Consider the following 14,351-nt stretch of genomic DNA (forward strand, 5'->3'; position numbering starts at 1 on the left):
TAGTTTTAAAATTTCAAATAATGTATGAATCACAAATAAATTATCGGTTGTTGAGTAACCCTTTCTGAAACCACATTGGTTTTCGTTTAAAATCATGAATTCAACAGAGAAAAGATTTAGTCTCTCGCATAAAATTGCGGTGAAAAGTTTTCCCATACAACTCAAAATGGTAATTGGTCTAAAAATTTTGGGGTCCAACTTGTTACCTTTATTTTTATAAACAGGCTTAATGTAACCAACTAGCCAACTGTCAGGTATAATACCAGTGCGAAATATAACGTTAAATATTTTTTCGTAAAATTCAATGAATAAACTAGCTGTAGACTTGATATAATCATTTATTATACGATCATCCCCAAATGCTTTATCATTTTTCAGGTTTTTGATCCCTTTAAGAATTTCGTCTTTCGAAATTCCTCTGTTTAGATTGTCATTAAGCCTATCGACATCATTCGGGTTTAGAGTTGGAATGTTTGTATTTTCTTCAATTTCTGGGGCGGCGTTCAGATTTTTGAAAAAATCGAATAATTTGTTGATAGGGATGTCAGGTTGGTCTCTCTTTTTTCTACTGTTAAGTAATTTCCAATACTCTTTTGAGTTAATGGATCTCAATGTGTTTATTTTTTTCGCCATTTTCTTTTTTTTTCTCAATTTGTTCAATTCGCTCGTGTTAGTAACAACGTATAAGTTTTATCAAAATTACTGAAAAATTATTATGCCAGGGTTTTCGATATCACAAACTAGTTCAAACATTTACTACTGAATATTATCATCGGTACAAGGACACCATTCTTGAATATAATCAACATGCAGACATATTCGTTGAGGCATTTCACATCCAATCTTTTATGATAATATTCTTTACAAGCACAAAATGTCGGCACTACGTTTGCGCGCATTTGGGGATTAAAATGTTTTACGTTTGCTTGCAGCTTTTGATTACCTTTTGCGCGCATTCATTTTACACGTAAGCTCAGGTAAAAATATAAATAAATATTCAATTAGATTATAATAAATGACTATATTTTTTGGGGTACTTTCATAAAGGATATGACTATCAATTATCAATTATCAATTTCAAAAATAGTTTGTTAATTCAAATTATTTATTGTTCATATTGAATTCTAAAACCAAGTATAAACTCAGTTATAGCTTAAGGTCAAGTTACAATAAACTGGCTATGCCACAGATTTTCTTAAAATTTTGTATACACCTTTGACTTGTTGAATTGTATCTGAAAATCGAAACAAATATGTAGCTTTATCCCTTTTTTTCCCTGCCATCATAGAAAAGTATTATTGCCTATATTTTACCTGAGTTTACCTGTCAAAAAAATGCGCGCACATGTAATCAAAAGCTGCGCGCAAACGTAATGATTTTTGCCCGCAAATGTAATGGTAATGCGCGCAAACGTAATGCACCGTGGTGAACTTACTCAAGTCAACATTTTGGGCTCAAAGTTTTTAAAGTATATATGTTTGTTTAATATATTTATTGATCTCACATATCCTTTAATTTCATAGACATATTTTGTTGAATAAAAGACATATTTATTGTGTCGATCAGTTCAATATATCTAAAAGCATATATCGGCAAATATGAATTCCGTCCGGTCAACTTATCTTGATGAAAAACATATTTTTTTACTATAAAGTTTATATTTTCGTATAACATATTTATAATTCTCCAAAATTCTTTAATGTTGTGGACAAATATGGTAAAATGAATGAGATATTATCATTTGTGTCGATCATTTTAATTCGGCGAATGTGAATTCCGTCCGGTCAACTTTTTTTTAAGGAAAAACATTTTTATTTCCCATAAAGTTTATATTCATATAAAGTATTTATTGATATCGGAGATTTGAGTTTCATGTAAAAATATTTTAAAACAAACAAGATATTAACACGTTTTTATCAGTTCAATATATTATTAACGTGTACATCGCCGTGCGGTCAACTTTTTTTTTTGGTGTCAATAGCCGCTACCTGTAAAACAAGGACAGATAACAAAATAAACGCCACGCAGAGTTATTTCCCTTTAAAAACATACGCCATATTGTAAAAAATCTAACAAAATGGGACGTAAGAAAAAGAAGCAATTGAAACCTTGGTGTTGGTATCCTTTTGAAGTCATAACAAAGTTTTCTGATTATTCTGAATACTACTTGTCAAGTTGACATGTTTTGTTGAGCTTCATTATCAGTTTCTGAGTTTCTGTTCAAATGATCAATTTCTCAAATTTATAGGGTCTGAAATCACCGGGTGCATCTTATCAACAGAACTATACAAATCCCTGATCTAATGCTTAGTACAAGTAGAATCGGCACCTGTTTTATAATTTAACGTAATTCCGTTATTGAGTTGGTTGTTCCGGCACCAAATAAAAATGTTCACCTTTTAATTTTATTTTTTTTAAAAATGGGTTAAATAATTAAGAAATAATTCATGGAAGCCATAGATTATTGGAAATTTACACATTGCCTGGGCCGTGATATTCGAATTTTATCCTGAGCGTTAGCGAGGGATAAAATCAACGAATATCACGTCCCAGGCCATGTGTAAATTTTCAATAATCTATGGCTTCCATGAATTATTTCGATTCTAATAGGACAAATACGATCATTAAAAAAACTGAAGCGAGGGTGGGTAAATCTGTGTGTATGGCTGTTCTTTTTTACTCCCTGTTAGATAAAGCTCATCATTTTAATAGATCCGTAGCTTGCACGGATTATTTCGTGAACAACCGCTGAAAAAAAATATGTTTCATTCTCAAAACCAACAATTGTCATGTTGATTTATATGTTTTTTTCCCGTGAGCTACCGTCAAATCCAAAGTTGACATTTCGTAACCAATGAGCCGCCATGTTGACTTGCTGAAATCAGTACATATGCGAATAATGCAATAGAATAGAAAATCAAACATAACCTACCTTGATAATCAATTTTAATACAATTGTAAACGACATGTCAATAGTTTACGTAACAGAAAACGTTCAACTCTAGAGTTTTCATTTGTATGACGTCATGTTTTGAAATGACTTAAATGCGCCAAAAACATTAATAGACTTTCGCGGAATTTTATTTAATTTTTATTTTGTTGGTTTCTCCGAGCTCTTATGCATTACTTCTTTTTATTATGCATCCGAATAAGAATAAAAGTGATTTTGTTTTTTCTGAATTGCAATTTTTAAAACAATTAAATCGACAAAGGGTTTGCAAATAGGTTTCAATACATGTGGATTTACGTGGGAAGTATATTGTAACAGCCATTATTATGTACACCACGGAGTCTGCGCTAAGTATAGATATATCGAGAATTTTACCACAGTGTTGTTTACAAAGCGAAAGAAGCACGTCATATTAGAATTTATAATAATTTTATATTTTATACAATATACATCCAAGGATTTGTAAAGTTTATAGACCATTGTAACAAATCCTTGATTCTTTGTGCATTTTTAAAACTTGTCTGATAGGCAGTTAGCTAGAATATCCTACCGTAGTCTAAGATCGTTCATCTTGTCAGTTCGTTAGGTATTTGTGTTTGAACTTAACACACGGGGAAACTCCGCATTGATGTCTCTACGGTACTCCTAGTAGAAAAACAGTGCAAAATACGTTTTTTCTGCACTTTTGAATAAAAAAACATTTCTAAATGTAAGTTTTCATTGTTGTTCTAATTTATTGCCAAAAAATGCCAATTTTCTAATGCCCGTTTCAATCCCAACTTCTGAATATTTAAAAACATTCTAGAATTTCACAAAATCCCATTTCCGGCCTCCATCGCTTTGTGTACATTCCATTCAGCGTCATCAATCTTGTGGCAGGCAATACAGGTCAAGCAAATCGTATTTTTAGGAATTTTAAAAATGACATGCTCCTTACCTCCTCGATTTTCCCGTGAAAAAAGCCCAACCAAAATGAAAGGAAAACTATATGAAAAAACGATGTCCATGCCATAATTTTGAACAGGCATATAGAGTTGGTTAATAAGAAACAATTTACATTTATTTTTCATAGAATTTTCTTTATATTCATTATAAAAAGATCGATATTCTGACTATCATGACTGTAGGTAAATAGTCATACAAAATTCCCTTGATGTCAAAAGGGATAGCAAAAAAAATGTTTTCCTGTTGAATAAAACCCAGAACTATTGCAAACTATTTTGCAGCAATATCCCAGAAAAAAATAACGTAATTGCCGTAGACTGAAAAATCCCCTAATTGACAGTAGAGCAATTTGATTGGATATAACGAATTGACATCACGTGATTTTAACGCCATTGAAATTTTAATGTAAACAAACAGGGTCTGAAGGTTCTGTATGGGACATCATCATACATTTAGTTACTGACAAACAATTACGAGTTATCAAGTTTGCCAATGCATGGTTATAAAAAATTAAAGCTAAGTCTACAGAAAAAATAAGAAAAAAAACAGCCTTAGTATAACGACTTATCATTACACCTGGATACATAAGTAATTTATTTGAAGTTTTCTCATTTTTTTCTGTCTATAATTGTTTTGATTTGGGGGCACTATAGTCGCCAACATGAAAAATTGGCACCATGTTTTTTGTCCAAAAATAAATAAATATCAGCCACGTTTATTCAAGATGATGTTTTTCATTTAGCAGACCCTAACTTGGCCTAAGGCTAAGCTTGTAAAGTAAAAAATAAAAGTGAAGGTAGCTTGCGACTCGTGTGATGAAAAAACATTTTGCCGCTATTTTTACCAATCAATAACAAAGGGAAAATAATCCAATCATTAAAAATACGGTTTAACTCGGCCCATGAACAACTTGGACCACGGCAAGACAGAACGCACAACTCAAAATCATGGCACAAAAAAATAAAATGGAAATACCGACCTAACTTTCCTATTTACAAAATGATTTATTTTGATGATGACTTATGTAACTTTAAACAGACATATTTTTTTTGGCCTAATGTTTGTTAAAATCTATGAAATCACTACATGTATTCATTCAATACTTAAATTTCTCTTTTAAATTGATTCCAACAATAGAGATATGATTTGATCTGTATTTTGCATCACGATTCCTTGACCTTGTATAAGGTATTGTAACAGAGAGTTTGATGATGAGAAGATACTTATACAGCACCAGAAAGCAAAGCATTTCAAGTGTCATATTTGTCATAAAAAGTTATACACAGGACCTGGTCTTTCCATCCATTGTATGCAGGTAAGTAACAATTAACATCTTGTGCCACAGAAATCTGTGTTGGATTTATCAGACATTGTCACTGATACCCACTAATAGATTATTGTTGATCATCTCAACGAGATTGGTTTTCTCGCTTGAGCTGGGACAGCCAATGATCTGTTTATCGCTATTTTACCTATGACGATGTTGTCAATTTCATGTCAATTTCGTTAGCAACGCCACATGCCTGCTTAGTTTTTAGTGATGATTTTCCATCTCAAGCAAGTAGCATGATATAAAAAATTATCACAAAAAAAGATCAAAGGAAAAATGCACAAAATAGTGATAAGATATAATACTTTTCTCTGACAGTCAAGTTCATATCAAATACTACAGATGTCCCCCATCCCGATGATCTGATCAGATCTGATTGTCATGTACGTTGCATAATTTGCAGCATACAGTATCTGCTCAGATAAGGAACAGATCTTTTCTTCAGCTACATGTATTATGTACAGGTACGTTAATTTGTCTATCAAGTATCATAATCATGAATTTTGGAAATAAGTCTGAATAGTTCCACAGTATCTCAACAAATTTCATTTCACAATTTCAATTGCCTCTAAAAATTAAAGCACCACATCATACCACAATCTGAAATAAAGGTGTCAGGTTAAAATTAAAAATACCCCACCTGCATGACCTGGTCAAAAAATTATTTTCCACAAAAAAATCAAAAATGATTTTTGTTCTCAAAAATAATTTGTTTCCATTTTAGATAAGTGATTGAAAGCAAAAGGATTGATAATCTAAATAAATACACTCAAACTTGAGCACAAACAACTGATAAGTGGCCTCAACTGAACAAGTCAAACCATACATGTGACCATGCTATAACATCCAGTATTTTTTTGTTAACCTACCTCCCTGTTCTGTTTAGGAAGGAAAGACCCAGGGGAGGGGGACAAACATTCTTTTAAATGTGGCCTAACTATGTAACATTTACATGTAAAGATGACTACATATACAGCTTTATCCTGTTTATTTAGGTACACAAGGAAAAAATAGATAAAGTTCCCAATGCATTGCCAGGAAGACAGAATACAGAGATAGAAATATATGGAATGGAAGGAATACCAGAGGAAGATCTTCAACAACATGAAAAGCAAAAATTGGGTAAAAAAAAATGAAAATGAAGTTATATTTGTTTGATTTGATATGTATAAATAACTTATATTACTGCTTCGTGTAATGCCGGATAAATGTAAATTTGAAGTTTTGTTTCTATTGAAACATTTTGTATGATGTTTTGATTTTAATCACTTGAATTGATGTAGACCAATTTTTGATAAATCTTTCAAATTGATCAAGAGTTATTCTTCATACATGTGTCATATGACGGTTTTAAGTGAAAATAAGGATATGTGGTATGATTGCCAATGAGACAACTATCCACAATCGTAGGCTATTGGACAAACTCCAACAACGAGAAATTACCATACTGTTTAGTTTCCTATAAAAGCCAAAAACATGTAAATTTGAAACAATTCAAAGGCAAGTATCACAGCTTAATTTATAACACAACAAAATGCAAATAGGACAGACATGAACCAACCACATTCATAGAACAACAGGCTCCTGAATTGAAACACACGAAATGTAGAGGGATTGAACATATTTGTGAATACTCATTTGATTTTCTTACTTCAGACCACCCAGCTAAAAGGTTAAAAGATGACAGTGATGACGATGACAGCAATAGTGGCTTTCCTACAACTAGTACTAGTAATAACATGCCACCGATGCCACCTGTTCCAATGCCACCATTTGGTATGCCAGGGCCAGGAATGCCTCCTATGCCACCTGGACCTATGGGTCCTGGGCCAATGATGGGACATATGGGTCCAATGGGACACCACCACATGGGTGGACCAATGCCTCCTATGGGTAGGTTGAAACTAAGAAAATGTTACAGCCAATTTTATTGAGTTTGTTTATAAGGTCAGGTATACTACCCTCTTTTCGAAGTAGCATAGTCCAAGAGACAGATAGATTGGTTTTCTGTCAGACTTGTCTTTTCTTAAAGTGGGGTAGTTTACCTAACCTAAAAAATAACTTCACAGTTCAGCTAACAAGCAAACTAACCAAAGGTATCTCCTTTGGCTACATGCTCAATGAAATGCGCTGTAATATTATATGTTTCAGAATCAAAAGCTAAAAATACAAAAAAAACATTTGGTCAATGAAAGATATGTGATGCTTCAAAAAAGAATATGTATGTAAAAATGATGGAAATCTGTCAGTCAACCCAATATCCAGAAAATGGAAATAAACAAACTGATTGAGGACAAAATGGCCATATCCATGTTTTGTATGGGAAACCACAATATTTAATAAGACATAACTTTAGAATGGCAAATTTGCAGGTTGGGTTGATATTGATACATCTTTTATTCAAGATCACTAACAGTAAAAAAAAAGTTGATTTTTCTGGTGAGGTATATTCCAGTAATTAAACCCAGAGTATTAGGGAACCATTACATGAAATAACAACTATTTTTAGTGACCCCAAATAAAGTAATAAAAATAACAAGGTTTTCAATCCATTTTGATTATTTTCCCTGGACAAGGTTGTAAGACTAGCTATTACATTCAGACATAAGTGGCTAAATCTAAGAAGTTGATTTTTTTCCTGTTGTTGTTTTGTTATTACTTTGATAAATACATAAAAACATATATGTGCTTTATTTATTGCAGGCATAGGACCAATGGGGTAAGTTTTATTTTTATTATTTATCAAAATATCATTTAACTGATCAAAGACACTAGATAACAGTAGATTTAAAGCAACTAAAGATTACCGGAAGTCCTTTAACAGTTACCAAAACCATTGCCTTTTTGTAAGCAGTAAACGGCCCTGACAAGACAAAAATGAAAAATAAATCAAGCAACAACATGTTCTAAGTTCACAACAATAAACCAAAAAATAGATGCATGTTTATACAATAGACAGTACCAAAAGACAACCATTAAAAGATCATGACTTGAGGAAAAAGAACAAACTGAAAAATCATTTAATATAAGAAAGGATTTACTTATCACATACTCAAAAATAACAAAAGGACTAAGGGGACAAAGATCTGTTCTAAGAAAACCTGGTATTTTCAGTTAATAAATAATGTTTCCCTAACTATGTGTAAGTTATCAATCGGTACACATACCGTGTGGAGAAGCCAAAATGGTTGTACAAAATATAACTTTGTGTATTTAATGCTATAACATGAATGTGAACAGGATTCAGGGTATAAGCTTACTGAACTGTAGAGCAATATGTGTCATAGTATCAGTAACTTGTGGTTTAATTTCTTTTGTGAGCTCAAATTATTTTCAACAATAACAAAGTTGACTAATCAGTTTTATTTTCAGTATGCCACCTAGACACCACCACCCAGGAATGCCAATGCCACCAAGGCCACCACCATTCATGCATGGAGGTCCACCACCTGGTCCAATGATGGGAGGACCAAGCATGCCAATGTCAGCTCCATCTAAACCATTATTCCCATCAGCTGTTCAGGTATAAAATAGGTTTAGGGAAAACTAGTTGTAGTTGAGTTGGTGCTGATCAATTTGAAACTATTGTTATTCTAGGGTTAGTTAATTATGATTAAAACAAAAATAGTAAAAAAAATGGTGTTGAATCATACAGGAAATAAAAAAACATGAGCTTCCATGATTTAGAAAAACTTGAATGTTTGATGCTAAAAATCATTTAACATAATCAGTTTATTGATAGAAAACATAATAAGACATTCTTGGTAACCATTCTCCAAGTTAAGAGATTTCAAAACAGTAAAAAAGCATTGTTAGTTGAACCACTATTTTTCCATAAACAATATAAAATTGGGGGGACATATCTGGATGTCAGTAAATATTAATAAGAGCATTGGTCCAAGGTTCTCTCTAAGGATTGTCCTGGCACTGGTCAGTTTTTACTTATTGGGGGGGGGGGGGGGGGGGGGGGAAGGTTTAGTAATATTGATTATTCTATAAAAAAAAATGATGATGTTTTCAGATTTAACAGGTAAAATTATATCTGACCACTTTCTTGTTTTCAGAATCAATATTGTTCTTTCTTTATTTACAGACATCAACTGCTCCATCATCTGTCTCATTATCACATTCATCTAATCCTGTAACATCATCTGGTCCCCTGTTCAAGTCAGCACCAGCTACAAGCAGTGCACCACCCAAGCCTACATTCCCATCAGCGGCAGCAGTTTCAGCCTCTCCACCCTCAAGTGCAACTATCACTGGAGCACCACAGATTAAAAAACCAGAATCTAGTTCAGGTTTGACCTCAAAACTAATGCATCCAGACGAAGATATATCTTTGGTGAGTAGACAATCTATTTTAAGGTTTTACCATACTGCAGGTAGGAGAAATCAGTATATTTTCACTTCACATATTTATTTTGATGTTTCACTCGTAATACAGTGAATGATAGTATGTTAATCAGTTTGTAATGATCAATGCAAGTCTAGAGTGGCAGAAAAAAGAAACAATTAGAAGGAGAATCCTAATTAGACAGATCCGTTTTAAACTATGAAGACATGGACAAAGTTTTGTGAATTAAAATTCATGTTAGATCTGTAGTAATAAATGCCTAATGATAGATGCTTCTTGATTACTGATATCTTTTATTTACCTGGCTTGACAGGGAAAATAATAGTTGACAAAGTAAGAATTGCTTTCCCCTTTAACATCATAGTTAATACCAATTTTTGATTGGATGTTGTACTAACACAATGTACAGTAGTAAGTTCAGTTTTAATTTCATCATCAGTAGATTGAACTCTTGGTAGATATTAAAGTCGGTATTACTCAGGTGAATTTACTTTAGAATTACCTGAGTTCCATTTGAGTAGTTTTGATTTCAAAAACTGATTTATTTTAAAACAGTTTTTAGAAACTACAAAAAAAATTTGACTGTATGGTTTACGCTTTTAATCCGTTGTTTGAAATAGTTCAATTAGTTTTATATAAACATGATAAAAGTAAGGATTTTGCAGTCTTTTAGTGTTTAATTTGATGACGATGGACGTTATTCTTGCTTACAAGTATTTTTCATAGCGATGAACCATTGTGCTTAGTATATCTAGTACATGCATGATACTGTCTGTTGCTGATTAGTGAACTTGAAAATACTTTTCAGTATTTGTTAATACACCAGTAATTAATTTGTGGGATGTGTTTTCTATCTTGTTATTTATAGGAAGAGAAAAGAGCAAGCATGCCCAGATATCAGAGTATGATGAATCCTGGGAAACAGCAACAGCCACAAGGTATTGGTTTGTCTTCAGAACTAAGTTTCTAAATGCATTTCTTATCCATAGTAGTTTGCATTTTAAGTTATTCTTAAAAAAAAATTGGCCTTTAAAACACTTACAGCAATAGGTTTTGATAGTCACAAACTTTTGTGAAAGTATTCAATTCTTGGAAGTAGTTTCTTTAGGACTGTGAACCTTAAAAGTTTTCTCTCAATTAATTCCAAATAGCATTAAAGCATATTTTAAAATCAAGTTTTCTGGTAGAAAAAAAATGAGAGAGAAAAATGCTTTTTGAAATCAAAATTTGCATTGTCCAAAAGTATACCATATGCTCTCATATCTAATATTCTATAAAGGCAGTTCTATTCTAAGTAGATGAATTACATGATATATGATAGGAAGTCTTCAATGATAAATGACGTTGGAATTTCATAAATCTTTATTGTAAATGAGGAGGGATTTAAAAAGATCTTTTATAGTAAAATCACTTGAACATATCTTAAACATTTGATTACATGGTGTTAGAAATAAGAATGACTTTAGTATCACTTTGATGAAATATATTCTAGCTGATATGGATTATGGATTCCTGATGAGTAATATTGAAAAAATTTAACAGTTAATATATGTTTATATGCCTTTAAAGCTGTTATCCTAATGCTAGCAAGTTAATGGTTTGGTTGGATTGTTTGCTTTGTTTGTATAAATGTTAGCTCAAGTTTTGTAATAGATTGCCATCTTCAAATAATATATACAAGTAAAACATGTAAAAAAAGTATTATATTTAAAATTGATTGGAAGTAACAATATGCAAACAAATCAAGCAAGCTAACCAAAGTCTTGCTCTACATGCATTTGGAAATTAGCTCTAACACTTTATTTTTAGTTGAGAATATAGAATGATTCATGTTGATTGTGTTGTAGGAATGATGGGGATGGCTTCTAACAATATGTACAATCAAGGTGGCTACGGACCTCCACCTGGTGGCAATAGACGATACTAAAATCATGGATTATCAACAGAAACTAGTGCATCATCTTTTTATTGGTTTTAAATGTTGTTCTTTTATTTATATTTTATAGAAATGTAATTTTGTGTTGAATAATGGGACAAAAGCTGGAAATGTGATTCTATACATACCTGTTTTAATACAGGTAAGCAAAGTCACATGTTGTTATAAAACTCACATTGTTCAACAGACTCCCATGATTATAAAAACTGGTAAGTGAAATCAAATAAAAGAGGTCATTTATCTCTATGGACATGTAAGGTTTGTAATTTTATTGTATTTGTACATTATGGAAAATTGTCAAATATTTCCTTTTAATAAAGATCTTGCATTGTTATGACATTAAAAAAGATTTTAGTATTTATTGAACTCATGTAGTGTTTATGCATTTGCAGTATAACTTGATAGTTTATATTGATATAAACTTGTAACGAAAGTGTGAGTTGTCTCCCATTTGTTTAAGAGTTACTGTTCTTGATTATTTATCCAAGTTATTAAATATTAAACATTAAAGCTGAGGTTAGGTAGAAAACTCACCTGTATTATGAATAATTCAAACTCTAAAGGAAGATAGAAAATAAATGTAAGGAATTGCGGGAAAAACGGGGAAAAAAGTAAGGAAATTGTAGTCCAAAATGATCAATAATGCTTTCAAAACTTGCAAAATGATTAAACATAATTGATATAATTTTGTTACTGAATACTCTTAAACATTATTTTTTAAAGAAGATATGTCAATCAATAAAGAATTTAATATCTGTCCAAACCTGATAAAGTTTAAATCATTTGATAATATTTTATTGAAAAGGTATCATATATATAGGATCAAAATTAATATTTTTTAAACACCTTTGTGAGAAAGTTGAGGACAAAATCAAAAATATGAAAAGTTGAAATGAATAAATGTTAAGAAAATCAATGACACTTTATATGTTAAAACCAACACTATAGCTAGATAACAGTGAAATCTGTGATCAGGACGTAAACCACATTCAAAATGCTTGTTCAGGCTGTTTATTTACATAAATTTTTGATACAAAAAATGTTTTGATAGTATTCAGTTTTTGATTGGAACAGGAAATACTTCTTTCAAGATTATTAAAACAGCCTGAACAAAGCATGCACAAAAGGCAAGTGGTGTCACAGTATATTCTACTGTTGGGCTGTTCTTGCCCCCAACATCATGTTGGCGACTTTTTATATTATTCTGAGGGTAACATGTAAGGCAAGGCAGTACTTTTAACAAGGCAAGTGCTTGTCACAGTGATTCCTATCACTGTTGGGCCATTTTAAGGGTCCCCAACATTTATTTGCCTATGTTGGTGACATTTTTATTAAATAATTTTGGCGGGAAAGTTTCCAAGATAACAAGAGAAGACAAACAAGGCAAGTGAATTACTTGTCACAGTAAAATTAGTTTACTGTTGGGTCAAAAGACCCCCAACGATATGTTGGCGACAAAATTATTATTTCAGTTTCAAAAATGCAATTGAAGTTTTTTGTAAAGATAATTATGGTCACAGTGTATTTTCACTGTTGGGTTTTTTGCCCCTAACAAATTGTTGGTGATCAATTTTTTTTCCTTCAAATTGTTGGTGAATTTTAAGGTCACAGTGTAGTTCACTGTTGGGTTGTTTTTGCCCCCAACTTTAAGTTGGTGACCATTTTGAACAATATTTTTATGCATGAACTAATAGAATAGTTTGAATCAAAAGATAAGATAAATTTTATGAATGGTCACAGTGGCACTCACTGTTGGGTAATATTTTACCCCCAACCAATTGTTGGTGACCACTTTTTTTTTGTTTTTATATCAGATCACTCTTTAAACTTGCTTCAAAAAAACCCATTTGATTTCATAGTCATTTATTATAGCCAAGTAAGAACTGCTTTGTATTTTAATATTGTAGAGTAGTCTGTTTTTCAACAATCCCATCTGATCATTTTCCGGGACTTGCCAAATTATAAAAAAAATGTCATTGGTAAATTTTTGAAATATTCATTTTTTTATATGTAAAATGTCATAAACCTGGGTTGGTATCAACAGGTCCTTTAAAAGCTACACTGACAAAAAATAAGTAATTTAACAGAATCACAACAAATTATATGGTAAATATGATTTTCAACTGTTGTGAAGAATTGAAAACCGTCTTGAAATAAGAAAAAAGTATGCCGATATCAGAGGACATCAATATGATTTGTTGTGACCTTTTTGAAAAGGAAATAAGAATGCAGAGTGATTTGTAGGTTTTATACGTATGGTCACAGGACATATTATGGTATACTGTTGTCCATCTGTCGTCAACATGTCATACATTACAAAAAACTCTTGAACCAACTTGCATGAAACTTGGGTGAATTGTTTTATATATCTATTGATGTGAGCTCCCTTTTGTTTTTTTAATTAATTTTAAGATTGAGTTTTTGGTTTTTTATTCATTAAAAAGGGGATTTTTCCAGTTTTCCAACATTAACTGAAAAACCTTCACTAATTTGCAAGAAACCTTGGTGACCTGTTTATTGCTATTGACGTAATTAAGTTCTCCTTATTTTATAAATTTAAGATTTTATGCTTTTGTGATTTTATTCATAAAAAAGGGTTAATTTTCCAGTTTTCAGACTATGTTTTGAGCAGTGTAATGAAACTTTGACTGGTTTATATCTATAAAGATGACCTGTGATATGACATTAAAAGGAAATTAAACTCCTTGAAAAAGCAATGGGCGTATCATGTGCTCATGGCGCAGCTGTTTATTAAGAATCGTATTATATATATCTGTATGGGTGTCCGATATATATCTGTATGGGTGTCCGAACTGATTTTCCTTATCCAGTAATT

At 31.7% G+C, this 14,351-nt stretch overlaps 1 protein-coding gene across 1 annotated transcript; it reads left to right on the forward strand.

Moving 5' to 3' along the window:
- Nucleotides 1-2,009: 2,009 nt before the first annotated feature.
- LOC134726293 (BUB3-interacting and GLEBS motif-containing protein ZNF207-like) lies at nt 2,010-11,876 on the forward strand. Its single transcript, XM_063590693.1, has 9 exons — nt 2,010-2,118; nt 5,084-5,210; nt 6,221-6,347; nt 6,882-7,118; nt 7,929-7,944; nt 8,598-8,748; nt 9,319-9,567; nt 10,448-10,517; nt 11,427-11,876. The coding sequence occupies exons 1-9, from the start codon at nt 2,078-2,080 to the stop codon at nt 11,504-11,506; spliced, it is 1,098 nt and encodes a 365-aa protein (XP_063446763.1). The 5' UTR covers nt 2,010-2,077; the 3' UTR covers nt 11,507-11,876.
- The last annotated feature ends 2,475 nt before the right edge of the window (nt 11,877-14,351 follow it).

The sequence above is a fragment of the Mytilus trossulus genome, chromosome 7 (assembly GCF_036588685.1).
Source record: "Mytilus trossulus isolate FHL-02 chromosome 7, PNRI_Mtr1.1.1.hap1, whole genome shotgun sequence".
Classification (NCBI taxonomy): domain Eukaryota; kingdom Metazoa; phylum Mollusca; class Bivalvia; order Mytilida; family Mytilidae; genus Mytilus; species Mytilus trossulus.

Excerpts from the sequence above, each read along its gene's own strand:
- LOC134726293 (XM_063590693.1), top strand. The coding sequence starts at position 2,078 with ATGGGACGTAAGAAAAAGAAGCAATTGAAACCTTGGTGTTG. Across the intron at positions 6,348-6,881 it reads ACATGAAAAGCAAAAATTGG|ACCACCCAGCTAAAAGGTTA; the intron begins GTAAAAAAAAAT and ends TTCTTACTTCAG. Across the intron at positions 9,568-10,447 it reads CAGACGAAGATATATCTTTG|GAAGAGAAAAGAGCAAGCAT; the intron begins GTGAGTAGACAA and ends TGTTATTTATAG.